The 15,089-nt window shown below is 45.8% G+C and overlaps 1 protein-coding gene across 2 annotated transcripts in view; it reads right to left on the minus strand.

Annotated features, from left to right (window-relative positions):
- SLC12A8 (solute carrier family 12 member 8) overlaps positions 1 to 15,089 on the minus strand; it is a 93,356-nt gene that overhangs the window by 24,269 nt on the left and 53,998 nt on the right. For both annotated transcript variants that reach the window (XM_084643051.1, XM_084643052.1), the window contains exons 7-8: positions 5,596 to 5,683; positions 3,594 to 3,681 (exon numbers count right to left, since the gene is read on the minus strand). In XM_084643051.1, the coding sequence (XP_084499177.1) occupies positions 3,594 to 3,681; positions 5,596 to 5,683 (176 nt within the window). The remainder of the gene's footprint in view (positions 1 to 3,593; positions 3,682 to 5,595; positions 5,684 to 15,089) is intronic.

Here is a 15,089-nt window from a genome sequence, read left to right on the forward strand (position 1 = left end):
ACTGGGGTCCACAGCAGAAAGCCGAAGCCCGAGCCCCACTGCCCGAGACTGAAGCAACTTACCTTTGTAGGACTCCCTACGGCATGGGGCTCCGAGCAGTTGCCCTGCCTGCCTGCCTGCCTGCCATGCCCTAATGCCAATCCTAGCTTTTAATCTACTGGATATGCAGAAATATAGGTGTTGTGGTACATGTGGGACATGGAATTTGTATAGCATGTCGGGGGGTGGGGTGGCTCTGAAAGAAAACGGTTGAGAACTGCTGATCTAGCCTAACCCCCTGCCAGGATGCAGGATTTTGTGTGTCTAAACCATCCAAGACAGGTGGCTATCCAGCCTCCTTTGGAAAATCTCCAGTCCTCCAGTGAAGGAGCTTCCATGACCTCCCTAGGCAGTTTGCTCCTTTGTCCTACAGTTAGGAAGTTTTTCATGAGATTTAATCTAAATCTGCTATGCTGTAGTTTGAACCCATTGCCTCTTGTCCTGCCCTTTGTGGCAAAAAAGAACAACATTTCTCCATCTTTTTTATGGCAGCCTTTCAAGTATCTGAAGATCATTATCATATCCCCCATTAATCTTCTCTTTTCCAAACTAAACATACCCAGTTCCTTTAGCCTTTGCTCAGATGGCTTGCATTCCATCCCTTTGATCATCTTTGTTGTTTGCCTCTGGATTCTTTCCAGTTTCTCTACATCCTTTCGGTACATTGGTGAATAAAATTGGACACAGTACTCCAGCTGAGGCCTAACCAGCCCTGAGTAGAGCGGTACTATCACCTCCTGTGACTTGCATGCTATGCCTCTGTTAATGCAACCTGAAATAACATTTGTTTTGTTTGCAACAGCATCACATTGCTGACTCATGTTGAGGTTGTGATCCACCACAACTCCCAGATCCTTCTCAACAGTGCTGCTGCCATGCCAGTTTTCCCCCATTCTGTGCCTGTGCATTTGGTTTTACTTCCCTAAGTGTAGCACCTTACATTTGTCTTTGTTGAATTTCATTTTGTCGTCTATAGCCCAGTTCTCTAATTCATCAAAATCCCTTTGAATTTTAACTCTGCCCTCCAAAGTGTTTGCAGCACCCCTCCCAGCTTTGTATTATCTGCAAATTTGATCATTATGCTCTCTATTCTTACATCCAGATCATTAATAAAGATGTTAAATAACACCGGACCCAGGAAAGATCCCTGTGGAACCCCACTTGAGACCTCCCTCCAATCTGACATCATTCCATTAATAGTTACTCTTCGTTTGCGATGGTTTAACCAATTATTTATCCACTTAATGGTAGTTCCACCAAGCCTGCATTTGTCCAGCTTATTCATCAGAATGTCATGTTGGACTGCACCAAAAACCTTACTAAAGTCCAGGTATATTATGTCCACTGCATTCCCCCTATCTGCCAAACCAGTTACCCTGTCAAAGAAGGAAAACAAGCTATTCTGCTTGTTTGTTATGGGGTACTGAAGCTAACCTAATTTTACAAACCTTTTCTCTTCTACTTATTCATTAAAAGTACGAGGTATGTACAGTACTTTTATCATCTAAAAGAATACATTACTAGGGTGCACTGGGAGTCTCACTACAGTTTGTCTCACTGTTTCTTTGTATTTCCCCATCAGATGTGTCTCACTACAGTTTGTCTCACTGTTTCTTTGTATTTCCCCATCAGATGTGTCTACATCTAATTGTTGTCTCTATTCTTATACTAAGACTGTAAGCTTTTGGGGGCGTAAGGACCATCTTTTTTGTTCTGTTTGTATAACCCCTAGCACAATGGTCCATGACTGAGGCTCATGGGCACTATGGTAATAAAGGACTATCAACATTTATATAACAAAGACACTGAATTAAAATGGCTAGCGTAGAATTGTTCCACTTTTCTCCCAGAAACAGTGATGATTTCTGCCTTAGCTATAAGTGATATAAACCCGGTGTGATGAAGCGGGGGATTTTCTTGTTTTTTTCAATGGTTTGCATGCAGAGGGCGTGGGACTCAGTTTCCCTGGGTGTTACTGGTTTAACGAGGAGATGGGAGAGGGAGTTTGTTGTTACAGATGACCAGCGATGGAACTTGGGACCCCAGCCAATGGCCTGGAGAATGGATACCTCAGGGACTGGTGACCTGGGGACCGGGAGGCCAGCTTAGGAGTCACAGCCGGTTCTGGCCAGTGGGAGGGCAACGGGCTGTGGAGAGAGGACCCTGGTGACCTGACCAGCCAGTTGGGAACAAAGGATGGCTGAGAGGAGAGGAAGCCCAGGCGACCCTGTTTACCTGGATAGAAGACAATGGACAGAGGCAGGGCTTCGAGGCAGATGATATCAGATGCCCAGCTGGGAAGCACAGGGTCTCGGGACTGGGGAGCGAGAGCAGGCAGAGCCCACCCGGATGCAGGAGAGACCTAGATGTACTGTGCTGAGGGAGGCCAGGACTGAGGGCCCTGAGCGTTTCCTATGCTGGGTTCAGACGCTCAATAAACCCTCCTGTTTTATGCTGGCTGAGAGTCGCTCCGGTCTGGAGAACAGGGTTGCATTATTCCTTCTGGAAGTGGAGGCTCCAGGGGTCCAGAGCAAGTGGACTCCCTGAGGACGCCCACAGCAAGAGAGGCGTGCTAAGGCTCAGAGAGGTACGGTTCCAGGAGGCGGAGGGGCTTAACCCCAGAGAGAGAGTGGATCTCCAAGAAGGGCTGTCACACTAAAGGGGGTTCCCCCCAGGGACCATACGGGGCCAAGAGTGGGCATGACTTGGGAGTCTGTGATACCCCACATACAATCATATTTCAGTGTAAATCTAAACTATTTTTTCTTATCTTGGAAACAGGACAAAATCTAGGGTTGCATTCAGAGGGAAAATGAAAGCATGCAAATAGAAATTATAGCTTAAACTCTGTTAGAAGAATTAAGAATTAAATAAAAATAAAGCATGCCAAACTAATTTAATCAAAGAAATTCTGTCAAATTGCAATGAGCATATAATTTTGGATAATGGGGGATAATTGAAAATTAGCCATAAACATTTTACTTCCACTTAACGTAAGCGAGCAATGAAATACACTGAAATCTTTTCTTCTCTTTTCGTGAACCTCAGTGATAAGGTTCATTGACTATGATACTACAAACCAGCTTTGTAGGTATATGCCAATGTGGAATGCCTAGGATTTAATAATCCCATTACTTACATTGCAATTACACTAGAGTGAATAGGAAAATGTAAGCCTTGCTTGGCTTAGTAAAGATAAGCAGTGTGATTCTTTGGAGATTTCAATTAGACCTAAGCTTCCACTGATGAAAAAGGCTATACTGAATAATGTACAGTGTTTATCATTAGGCAACATTAGCATATTTTAGCTATTAAAGTTATTGCTGTGGAATTATTCCAAGATTCAGCATTACAGGTCATGTTGGAGAATGCAAGCTATTCAAATCAATTTTACCTAGGAATCTTGGGCTGGGATTTTCAAAGGAGTCTAAGGCACCAAATCCCACTGCTTTTCCCTTAGGCTCTGGAAAATCCCAGCTTAAAATAATGCCCCTGTAGACTGGAAAGCACCGTTTTCTACAATGGATTGAGTTATTTTAAATTTAACTAATTACCTTTTCTGCTATCATAAAGTCATAGCGGAGCGACTCCCGGGTACAAATTGCTCCCAGCAAGAAAACAAAGACTATATATAGAAACCACCTGCAAACAAGAGAGAGAGACACCATTTGTTCCCAAAACAATGAGTTCATTGGGCATTTTTACTATCATGAAGGCCTGAAGAAATTCAGCTACTTACAGTGACCACCATTTAAAAGCTTCACAAATAATTGACATTACTGCAATACTTGTATTCCCTGTTCTAAAATTTAGGGAGTAGCATAGTAGCATTGCCTACATGCAAAGGCAAAAGTGTAAAGTGATAAGCAGCAACTGCTATATGCTGCTTTTCCTTTATTTTTTTAAGTAGTTTATGTTTATCACAGTATTGTACTGTATTTTTTTTTTTTTGGTCTCTACTGCTGCCTGACTGCGTACTTCTGGTTCCAAATGAGGGGTGTGGTTGATTGGTCAGTTCATAACTCTGGTATTTGTAACTCTGAGGTTCTATTGTATGTGAAAAATGGCCTCAGAGAGAACTACTAGATGCGAAATGTCTGAAATAGGGAAATGAGTCAATGTAAATGGACATCTTCCTTCAATCCCTCCTTAAAACTCACCTTTTCCTAAATGCCTGCAAGTGGGCATGCCAAGTCTGCGGCATATTATATTAAATGTGATTGCCTCACTTCTACCTTGTCCTTCCTGCATCTGTCTGAGGGTAGGCCGCCCAGACAGAGATGTAGCCTTCCACAAATCACTACATCCCACCATGCACAAGCAGGTGGGAATTGTTGGGGCAGGGCAGGGAATTGAGGGACCCTAGGCTCCATCCCCCACAATGCACCAGCCAGAGTAACAGCACTGGTTCTCCTCAGGGTGTACACTGTGCCAGGTAACAAATCTCAGTGACACAATCTGCCTCTCTGTCCCAAGGGACAACAGAGCAACCCACTGCCACGTGCATGGGGCAGTTGGAATTTAGCCTGCCCAGAACGATGTGTAAAATGCCTGGGGCCCAAATGACGCCAATGTTCTTTTTTAAGCCTCGGGAATGACCTTCCACGCTTCATGCAAGGTTAATCCCCAAGACTGTGTACCAGGCAATTACAAGCCTTCAAAATCATCCCACCGATAAAACGTTACCCTTTATGGCTGAGAGAGGAAATATTACCATCACACACACTGCATAAAAAAAAAAAAACCTGGTCACATTACCATGCAAAAACTGATCAGGATGAGAAATGACATACAAAGAACACAGTGTCACATTCACTATGGGTTTGCCACCAGAAGGGCTCCTTTCATCTGATGCTATGTCTACACAGCAGCTGGGAGTGTGCTTTCCAGCTCGGATACACAGAGGCGCGAGCTCAGCTTGAACTAGTGCACTAAATATTTCAGTGTGGACACAGTTAGACTAGCCCGCCTGACCTCCGAGGTGTGCACACAGGTAGCTAGCCTGATCCACCTCCCATCCTGCCATGGCCACACTGCTGTTTCTAGCGCGTTAGCTTGAGCAAAGCTGGTGCGACTGTCTACCAGCACGGGAAGCACCCTCCCAGCTGCTGTGAGGATAAACCCTAAGTCATTCTTAATAAAAAAGTACTTGAGAAATTTAGCTGCAACACGTGAGCTAATATAAATAAACGACTCAGCCTGTTTCTTTAGAAGGCTTGTAATTTTTCTTTTCTTAAAAAACCCTAAATCCAACAATTTTGAAATCTACTCCAGAGTAGTCCAATTTGACAATTCTAGAGTTAATACACATTCTGTATTAGGAAGTGGGCCCGAGGGGTGGAGAAGAATTGATTATATCCGCATTAATGAATCTCTTCACTAAAACCATCCAGAGTAGGAGTAGGTAATAGATGATAATTTGAACAAGAGCCAGACTGTAATTTTCCAGATGGGTGAGTAATAAAAGGTTGACTGGAATACGAAATAGATTGGTCACATCCAGGGCACACTCTAAACAGAAAGTAAATTCTTTTCACTCTCTTTCAAGCGACTTACGAAATGCCGATAGCTGCCAGAGACCCGAGTGGGATGCTGGCCACAGGCTTCTGGAGGTCTCCACTCATATTAAACCCAGCCATCACACCTGCATTTTGTAGACAAAGATAAACATAATTTGGAATTAGATCATTTATCGATCATGTCAGAACTGCAGCTATACTTTGTCACGTTGCTGATGCAAACACTATTTGCCCCATAGCCGTAGCTTTGTAAGTAAGTAGCCATTCAACCCTGTATCCAATGGTAACAAGCTACCAAAAACATGCCCACAAAGGACCCTTTGTTCAGACTGGACAATGACATGAGAAAAAAAGCATGAATTTAAACAAAAACGTCTTATCTTAATACAAACATCACGGGAAACAGTGTTGTTCAATTGTCAATAGAAAAGTGCTGCCATTCATCCCAGTGTCCAGTCAACAGGCCGTATTACCCAGCTCTGACACATGCAGTTAGACCCAGAGAGATGATAGGTTCTTACATCCAGAAGAGACAATCTTTATTATAAAATGGCTTGTACTGTCTGTGTCTACCAACGATGCCACGCACATTTAACAGATAGAGAATAATAATACTGTGCAGGCATATGGCATCTCCCATCCAGGAATCTACTTTGCAGATGTCAGTTAAAGCTCATGACACCCTGGTGAGATAGGCATTATCTCTAGCTTGCAGATAGGGAAACTGAAGCTCTGAGAGGTTAAGTGTTAAGCCCGAAGTCATACAGAAAGCACATGGTAGAACTGAGGACAATCTAACGAAACTGTTGTAATTATTTATATGCCAGTAGTTCCCAGAGGCCCCAGCTGGGATCCCGAGGCAATAGACACATAGAAATACATAGTACGGGACAGACTCTACCCCACAAAGTTTACAATCTAAATAGACATGACAGACAAAAGGATAGAAGAAAGGGAGAATTATCCCCCAGTTTGCAGCTTGGCAAAGGGAGGCACAAAGGGATTAAGTAACTGGCCCACAGTGCCTGAGTCTCGGTTCAGTGCCCATAAGCACAATACCATCCTTCCTGGTCAAAATAGCTTTTTCACACTTCCTAGAAGTATTCAGATACTGGTAAAGAGAAAAGTAGCCATGTTACTTTAAAAACATGATGAGAATTTGGACAATTAGTGTACTATTGGTTGTGCACTACTATTCTTCAGTGTACAATTAGTGTACTTATCCCCATACACCACCGTGAAGTAAGGAAATATTATTATCCCCATTTCACAGATGGGAAACTGAGTGGTCAAATGACTTGCCCAAGGTTGCACAGGAAGTCTGTGGCAGAGCAGGAAATTGACCCTGAGTCAGTTCCAGGATAGCACCCTAACTACTGAACTTCCTTCCTCCTCAGTGATGTTCAACTCATTTCCATGCAAAGTGTTTGGAAGGTGTCCCTTGCAGACTGTAGTCTGCTGGCACGGCAATGACTAGTTGCCTTTGTTGTGGGGTTTTTGCCAAGATGAATTGCTCCTGTCTAGCCTTCGGCTCAGGATGAAATGCCACACAAGGGCCAATCACTTCATGGGAGCACCTTAAAATGGCACCGACTTGCTGAATTGGAGCCTGTCGTCACTTATTCACCACCCAAACTCTGACTTCATCATTTCTGTGCAGCATTAGTTTCCCGTCTGTGAAATGGGGATAATAATACTTCCTTACTTCACAATGGTGTATGGGGATAAGTACGCTAATTACTTTGAGCCACTCTGATAGTACAGCAATGGGGCCACATAAGTATGATAGATAGATTAGATAGTGTACAAGAGTTAATGTGGGCATCATCAACCACAGAGGCCAATACAGCCTCCTCTATACGACACAGAGGCCTCAGATCTTACTGAAGAGGACCAAGGAAGTTCAGGAGTCACAGGTGGTGTCTTGCTGTTTTATTCTCAATCACCTTGTCCACAAAGGACATGTTACAGACAGGGTGATAGCTGGAGAAGATTAGCATCAAGAAGTGCTTTCCCGAGTAGCAGGTCCAACTCTTTTCAAAGAAGCAGCAACCTGCTTACCCTTAATAATAAAGTGCTCCTTCCCTGTTAAATACAAGAAAGAATGAGTCTGATCTGAAAGCAGTAGGGTGGAGTGCTCTCAAAAATTCTAGCTCTCAACAAGAAAAACTGTCCAAAAAATCAACTTGAGAAGCTGGGACATTTCTCTCCTCCAGACATAGATCAGCCCCCATGGAATCATTCATCCCCCTCCAAATTTGAACAATCTTATCTGCAGATTGTTCTCAGAGAGAATTACCCATGTCTCTGTTTCAATCCGATAGCAGCCTCGATTTTCCACACAGACCCATTATCTCACAAAGCAGATAACGGCAAGGCTGCTGGGCAAGGCAGGATAAAAACGTGGTCAATTCAGCCAGGAAACCAAGGGAGTATCAAGACAGCCTGTACATCACAACTACGCCCAATGTAATCCTATTCTGGGAATTATCCATGGGATGGACACATGAAAACTTTTGCAGAAGGGTACTAGCTACATCATAGGTCAGAGACAATCAACAGCTACACCACCTCCAGTTTATAACTTAACCACCTATGATTTATCATATATAAAACCAAGATTTTTACATTTTCTAGTACATTACATTATAAATCAAGGTAGAGAGCAAGGGCCCTTTCCATTCCTCGTCTCCTTCATTCCTTCTGGAGATGGGGAATGGAAAATACCAGATAAGTGTTCATTTTTAAAAGGGGCCAAATTCTTTGCTCATGTACATTGGCACCACTCCACAGCCTTAGTGGAGCTGTGCCAGTCTGCAGATTATATAGCCCAAGACTTCTAAATCTATTTGCTGTCACTTTGAAACACCAGATGCAGTTTATTCCAGAATTCAGTTTCAATGCAAAGATATTTCACACTAAAATGACCTCAAGAGGTAAGTTACTTACTTTGTTGTCACTGGAGTTCTTTGAGATGTATGGTCCCCGTCTGTATTCCATTGTGGGTACACGTGCTTCCTGTGCCTGAGATTGGAGAATTTTTGCAAGCAGTGTCCATTGGTTCACACCTGTGTCCCTACTCCCCTCCCGCTCTGCACGGAGGGCATAAGGGGCGGATCGACCGCTTCTTCAGTTCCTTCTCCACCACAAATCACGCCAAGATCGGAAGCAGAGTGGGTAGTGAAATACAGATAGGGGCCATGCCTCTTGAAGAACTCCAGTTACAACAAGGTAAGTAATGTTACCTTTCCTTTCTTCGAGTGCTGGTCCTTATGTGTATTCCACTGTGGGTGACTGACAAGCCGTCCTTAGAGAGAAGAAGGGTGCAAGGATGCAGGTGGTATAGCTGCTTGTAGAACTTCTGCCCAAAGGATGCATCAGTGGAGGACTCTTGGGCCATGGCATAATGCCTCATTGCCCTGAAAATGTCAAGCAGGGGACCTCTTGAAGTGATGCTACTGAGGCCGCTTGTATCTTGTAGAGTGTGCCCTTACTACATGTCGGGGAGGAAGCTGTGCCATCTGGTAACAGAGTTAAGGATATACCTGAAGAGCTACTTAGAGACCCTCTGAGAGGATACAGCTTGACCTCAAAGCTGTTCTGCTATGGCAATGAAAAATTTAGGTGACTTTCTAATGGGTTTTGTTCCCGGCAGGTAAAATGCCAATGTCGGTGCTCATTGCATGTCGAGGGAAGACCCTGCGAGTGGCTACTAGACCAAATGGAAACGCTCCATCTTGATAGTGATTGGGACTCACCATAAACCTGAGGAATCTTCTGCGGGAAGGGCAAATATCCATGTGAAAGCATGCATCTTTCACAGTGAGAACCACGGGTTCTTTTCCAGAGATGGTATCATTGATGCCACTGTAACCACACACAAAATTTTAGTTTGTGAATAAAAATGTCAAGGTGTTGCAAGTTGAGAATGGGTCTCAACTCTCCCTTCTTTTTGGGAACTAGGACATATTTTGAATAGAATCCTTTTCCCTGATGCTGAAGAGGTACCTGCTCTATTGCTCCCTGCTGAAGGCGGGATTTTATCCCCTGGGAGGAGGATCTCCTGGTGAGAATGATCCCTGGAAAGGGACAAGGAAGGGGGTTTTGAGGGGGGGTAGGGAAACTCTATGGGATAGCTGGAATGGATGATATCCAGCAAACATTTGATGTTATTGCCCTTCAACTGTGGGAAAAGAGTGCTAGGCAGCCACCAAAGGAGATCTAGGGATTAGGTGGAGATGGCACCAACAGTAGTTCACAGTTTCGGACCGTCTTGTCAAAAGTAGCCTTTGGAGATTGGGTTAATGTGACTGAAGTGGAAGGTGCAGAGTATCCTGGCCCTTGCACCCTCTGCCTTTTATGAAGAGGTTCATAAGAGCGGTGATGGTAACTGCTTATTGTATTTCCTCTGGTGGATATATACCCAGAGAGTGGAGGGTTGCCATGGAGTCCTTTAGCAAGTGCAAGTTTTATCTGTCTTTTCATGGAGAAGACGGGTCTCATAGAAGGACAAGTCTTCTACAGTGTTCTGGACCTCCCTGGCAAACCCTAGAGCATAGCCATGATTCCCAGGCAATGGCAATAGCCATTGATCTTGACGTGGTGCAGGCTGCATCAGCCGCAGATTGTAATGAAGTCATTGCCACCAGTTTGTCGTCATCAATAAGAGCCTGCAAGTGAGCCCTGTCCCTCTGGGGCAATTTGTCCCTGAAATCTATAAACTTTTAATAATGCAGAAAATCATACTTAGCCAAAAGCAATTGACAATTCAATACACTAAACTGCAGGCTTGTAGATGTAAACACCATCCTCCCCAGCTGGTCCACACACTTGGCCTCCTTATGGGTGTTGCTGCCTGGATCTCTCTGTGGCAACCTGAACAACTACGGAGCTCAGGACCGGGTGGGTAAATAGAAACTCTGCTCTGTTTGTGGGACAACGTCATGTTTCTCTGCCCTCTTGGAAGTAGGGATACATGTTACCAGTGCATGCCATACAGTCCTATCTAGCTGGATGCCAGGGGTTGCAGGAGGTCTAGGAACTTATGTTGTGTGTCCTGGACCTCCTCTAAGGAGATTTGGAATTCTTCTGCCACCTTTGGTAGCAGCTCCAGGAGTTGCTGGTCATCTCGAGGGGACAGCAAAGCTGGAGAGACCGCCTCATCGGCAGATGAGGAAGATACCTTTGTCAGTACTAGCAGAACTGGTAGATTCAGCTCATAGTCTTCCTCTTCTTTAGGGTCAGGAGGAAGTTTTGGTTGCTGATGTGACGGGCTGCTGGTGGGGTTTGCAGGCAGTAACCGGACTTTTGGTGTCCAGTCAGAAGTACTGACTGAACACCCTACAGACCACTTTTGACCAGACTTTCCGGTCAAAAACTGGGTACCAGGCAACCTAGCCTAACTGTAAAACTAGACTAACTCCACTCCCATCACTGGAGTCATAACACTGAAAATTCAGAAAAACTGAGAACAGAATTTGGACCATGGCCTTAAATTTTATTTTTTTAATGAAATCCCCAGAAAGTACAATTTACTCAGCTTCACTTCAGAAAGACAAGGTGGGTGAGGTAATATTTTTTATTGGACCAACTTCTGTTGGTGAAAGAGACAAGCTTTGTAGCTACACAGAGCTCTTCCTCAGTTCTGGGAAAGGTACTGTGAATGTCACACCCAAATACAAGGTGGAATACATTGTTTATCATAAGTAGTTAACACATAATCTAAGAAACAATTCAAGATGAGGTGGCCAATTAACACCGCTGCAGTCAAAGGACAAAAAATACAGATTAGTGGATTACAGGTTGTTGTGATAAGCCATAAATCTAGTGTCTTTATTAAAACCATGATTTTTAGTGTCTACGAACTTATGGATTTAAGCTCTCAGGCTCATCTTCTGAAAGTGTTGTGCAGGTTTCGATTGAGGATGAGGACTGAGAGGTCAGATATGGAGTGACTGCTCTGTGAAAAGTGTTCGCTCACAGATGGTAGGATACACAGGGACTCACACATAATTGGAGCCTCACTTATTACACACAGCAACAGAGTTTCCTAAGTATCACTTAAATGATACATATCCAGTCTCTAATGTTAATTTACGTGTGTGGCTTTCTAGTATTAATAACTGATTTATTAAAGGCTGGCATTTGGAAAGAACTTTCCATTACTCAAATCCTCTACTTCTATACTAGGACAGTGGTTTTCACCCTTTTTTCGTTTGCAGATTGCTACAAAATTTCGAATGGAGTGCGGACCCCCATTGGAAATCTTAGACATAGTCTGCGGACCCCCAGGGGTCCATGGACCATAGACTGAAAACCTCTGTTCTATGGTAACAACCACCTTTCAAAGACCCCTTAGATGTAGTGCCACCACACGTGGAAAACCACTGCCCTGTGACAATTGTCTCGCTCTGGGACAGTTCCAATATCCAATCCCCACTAAGTCCCCAACATACAGAACTCCACAAACCGCTTCTCCTCCACAAAGCGTACCCTAATCACTATTAATTGCTGAATCTGAACTTGAACTCTCATGGTGTCTTCCTATGAAGCTCCTCTTCACTCACAGATGTAAATCCCTCCATTTCCAGCAGAGAGAGGGTTCATTCAGGAGAGAGAGGGGTCTGTATCACCCATCACAAAATCCTCAAGTTAGAAGCTGAGGACTAGCACCCTTTGCACTCTGATAGACTGCCCCCCCCAACGTGGCAGAACCTTCTAGTTCCAAGATTATTTCACTTCTATTATTAAAGAGTCATCATCTCAAAAACTCTCTCCTGCCAGTTCAACTGGTCTGACTCTACAGGTGGCATCCTATCCAAACACCCCTGCTCTCTACCCCCTGACCATCCCTCTGGGACCCCCACCCCTAACCAATTTTCCCTGCTCCCCACCCCCTGACCACCCCTGGGACCCCCACCTCTCTCCAACCCTCCCTGCTCTCCCTGCTCCACGTTACCTGTGGAATGGGGGAAAGGGGAGCTCAGTCCTTTCCCTGTGCGTTTCCCCTGCTCATTTGGCTGCTCTCCCTGGCAGTCGGGCAGGGCTCGCTCCCTGTCTGGGCTTAGCTGCTGGGGACAGGGCCCAAGCATGATGGGGTGGAGGGGGGCCCTGGCTTGCTCTGCCCCTGTCCCCGGCAGCAGGGCCCAAGCCCCTTGGCCGCCCCCCTGCAACCCTCCCTGATCCAGCCCCCCACCAGAACTCCCCCTGCTCCCTGTCCCCTGACCGCACCACCCTGGAGCACCAGGTCTGGCGGCGCTATAGCCGTGCCGCCTGGCTGGAGATGCAGCCACGCTGCCCAGGCACTGGGGGACTGTGACTGCGAGGGAGGCAGGGAGGAAGGGGAGCAGAATGGGAGGGGCCAGGAGCTAGCCTCCGCCCAGCACACCGCGCTGCCGGGGAGTTGGACTGGCTCCTCCGCAAGCCTGTCCTGACCCCGCTCCGTGGCAGGAGCTCGGGGGCCAGAGGGAAGGGTCCTGCAGGCCGGATATGGCCCACGGGCTGTAGTTTTCCCCCCTCTGGTCTACACTGAGGCACTACAGTGGTGCAGTTGCAGTGCTGTGGTGCTTTAAGTATAGACACACCAGGAGCCTGGGTGTGCCTGAGGCTTGGTCTACATTAGCAACTTATGTCCGTATAACTACATCACTCAGGGTTGTGGAAAATCCACACCCCTGTGCAATGCAGTTATACTGACCTAACTTCACTGAGGAGCTACAGTGGCTCAGCTGCATGGGTGCAGCTGTGCCGGTCCAGCATGTTAAATGTAGACAAGGCCTCAATTCCCCATACTTCCTTACTCCCATCTCTTTTCTTGTCTAAACATACTGCAAGTTCTTCCAGGCAAATTCTTCTGTACGTACTGCACCTAACACACTGGTACCTGGATGGGCCCTCTATGCACTGCTCTAATACAAACAGGAATGGGAGTAAGATCACACAATCACCACTGGCACATTGCTACTGCCAGGGAATTGTTTAAACCCTCCGAATAACTGACTAACCAAAATGAGGGAAGTTGTGCGTAGCAACCCAATTAATTATACTGTACATCGCAAAAAGCTGTATTTTAAGAGACTCTTGAGTATTATTACTGGTATTACAACTGCTAACCAATGAAATAATAAACTGCTGGAGCTTTAAATAAGTTCTGTCTATTAGCTTTGGCTTTCCCAGCTGCCAAGAACCAGCAGCGATGAAGCACCATTTAATAACACGAAGGCTAATTTTCTTTGCAGCTTTGTCATAAATACAGTGGAACCTCAGAGTTATGAACATCTCAGGAATGGGGGTTGTTCGTAACTCTGAACAAAACGGTACGGTGGTTCTTTCAAAAGTCTACAACTGAACATTGACTTATGCAGTAAACCCAGAACAAACAGCTACAAGGGGGGGAGGGTAGCAATTAGTCCCAGGGGGTTAAAAGGAGCCTCCCTATCCAATGAGGAGAGATAACCAAGTGGCAATAAGGTTCAACTGGAAAAGGGGCTGCTAGGGAACCAATTAGGTTCAGCTGACTCCAACTACTTGAGACCTTTTTAAACCCTCCCCTGGGTGGAAGGAGGAGGAGTGTGAGGGAGTGAGAGGAGAAGAGAAGCTGCCAGTAGGCTGTTTGCAGCAAGACACCAAACCTTCCCAGTAGGGAGGCTGCACTCCCTCCCCAGAAGGGAAGAAAAACATGCACAAGGGACTGACTGAAGAGAGGAATAGCAGGACCCTGTGCCACCTATGAGGATTTGTCTTGCCCCAAACCTGAGTCTCCAAGGCTAAAAAGGACTGAGCCTGCTGAGGCGAACAAGGTATTTTGCCACACTTGGTGTCAGCAGTGGGATTTGGTGAGTGAGTAAGGTTCTGTGGCAAGCCATCTCAGAGCAAGGTAAATCACCCCCCAAAAAAATGAAGGATGTAGTGAAGGCATTGAAACAAGCCACTGCGGCCCAACAAGAGGCTACCAGGGTACAGATGGCTGCCCAGCAAGAGTCAGTACGCGTCCAACAAGAGATGAACCAATTACTGATGAACCAGGTGGCCCAAGATCGAGCCACCCTGAATGAAGTAGTGAACCAGTTAAAAGCCCTGACCACGCTGATGCATGGGCCCGAGGGGGCCTGGCCACTGCAGGCAAGCAACTATTTACAGAAGATGACTACGGACGATGATATAGAGGCATATCTCCTCGCCTTCAATAGGACAGTATTGTGGGAGACCTGGCCCCAAGACCAGTGGGCAGGTATCCTGGCTCCATTTCTGTGTGGGGAGCTCCAGAAGGCCTATTTTGACATGACCACAGAGACAGCTATGGATTACTCCCAGCTGAAGGTGGAAATCCTGGCAAGATCAGATGTGACACCAGCCATACGGGCCCAGCGCTTCCACAAGTGGAAATACCGGGACAGCAAACAGCCGAGGTCCCAGCTATTTGATTTAATCCACCTCGCCTGGAAGTGGATCCGCCCCGAGACCCATGGGCTGAAGAAGATAGTGGAAATCCACGTGTTGGATAGGTACACGACAGGGTTGCCGCCGGACATA

This window comes from Lepidochelys olivacea (assembly GCF_965140295.1).
Source record: "Lepidochelys olivacea isolate rLepOli2 genome assembly, chromosome: 11".
In the NCBI taxonomy this organism is placed as follows: Eukaryota; Metazoa; Chordata; order Testudines; family Cheloniidae; genus Lepidochelys; species Lepidochelys olivacea.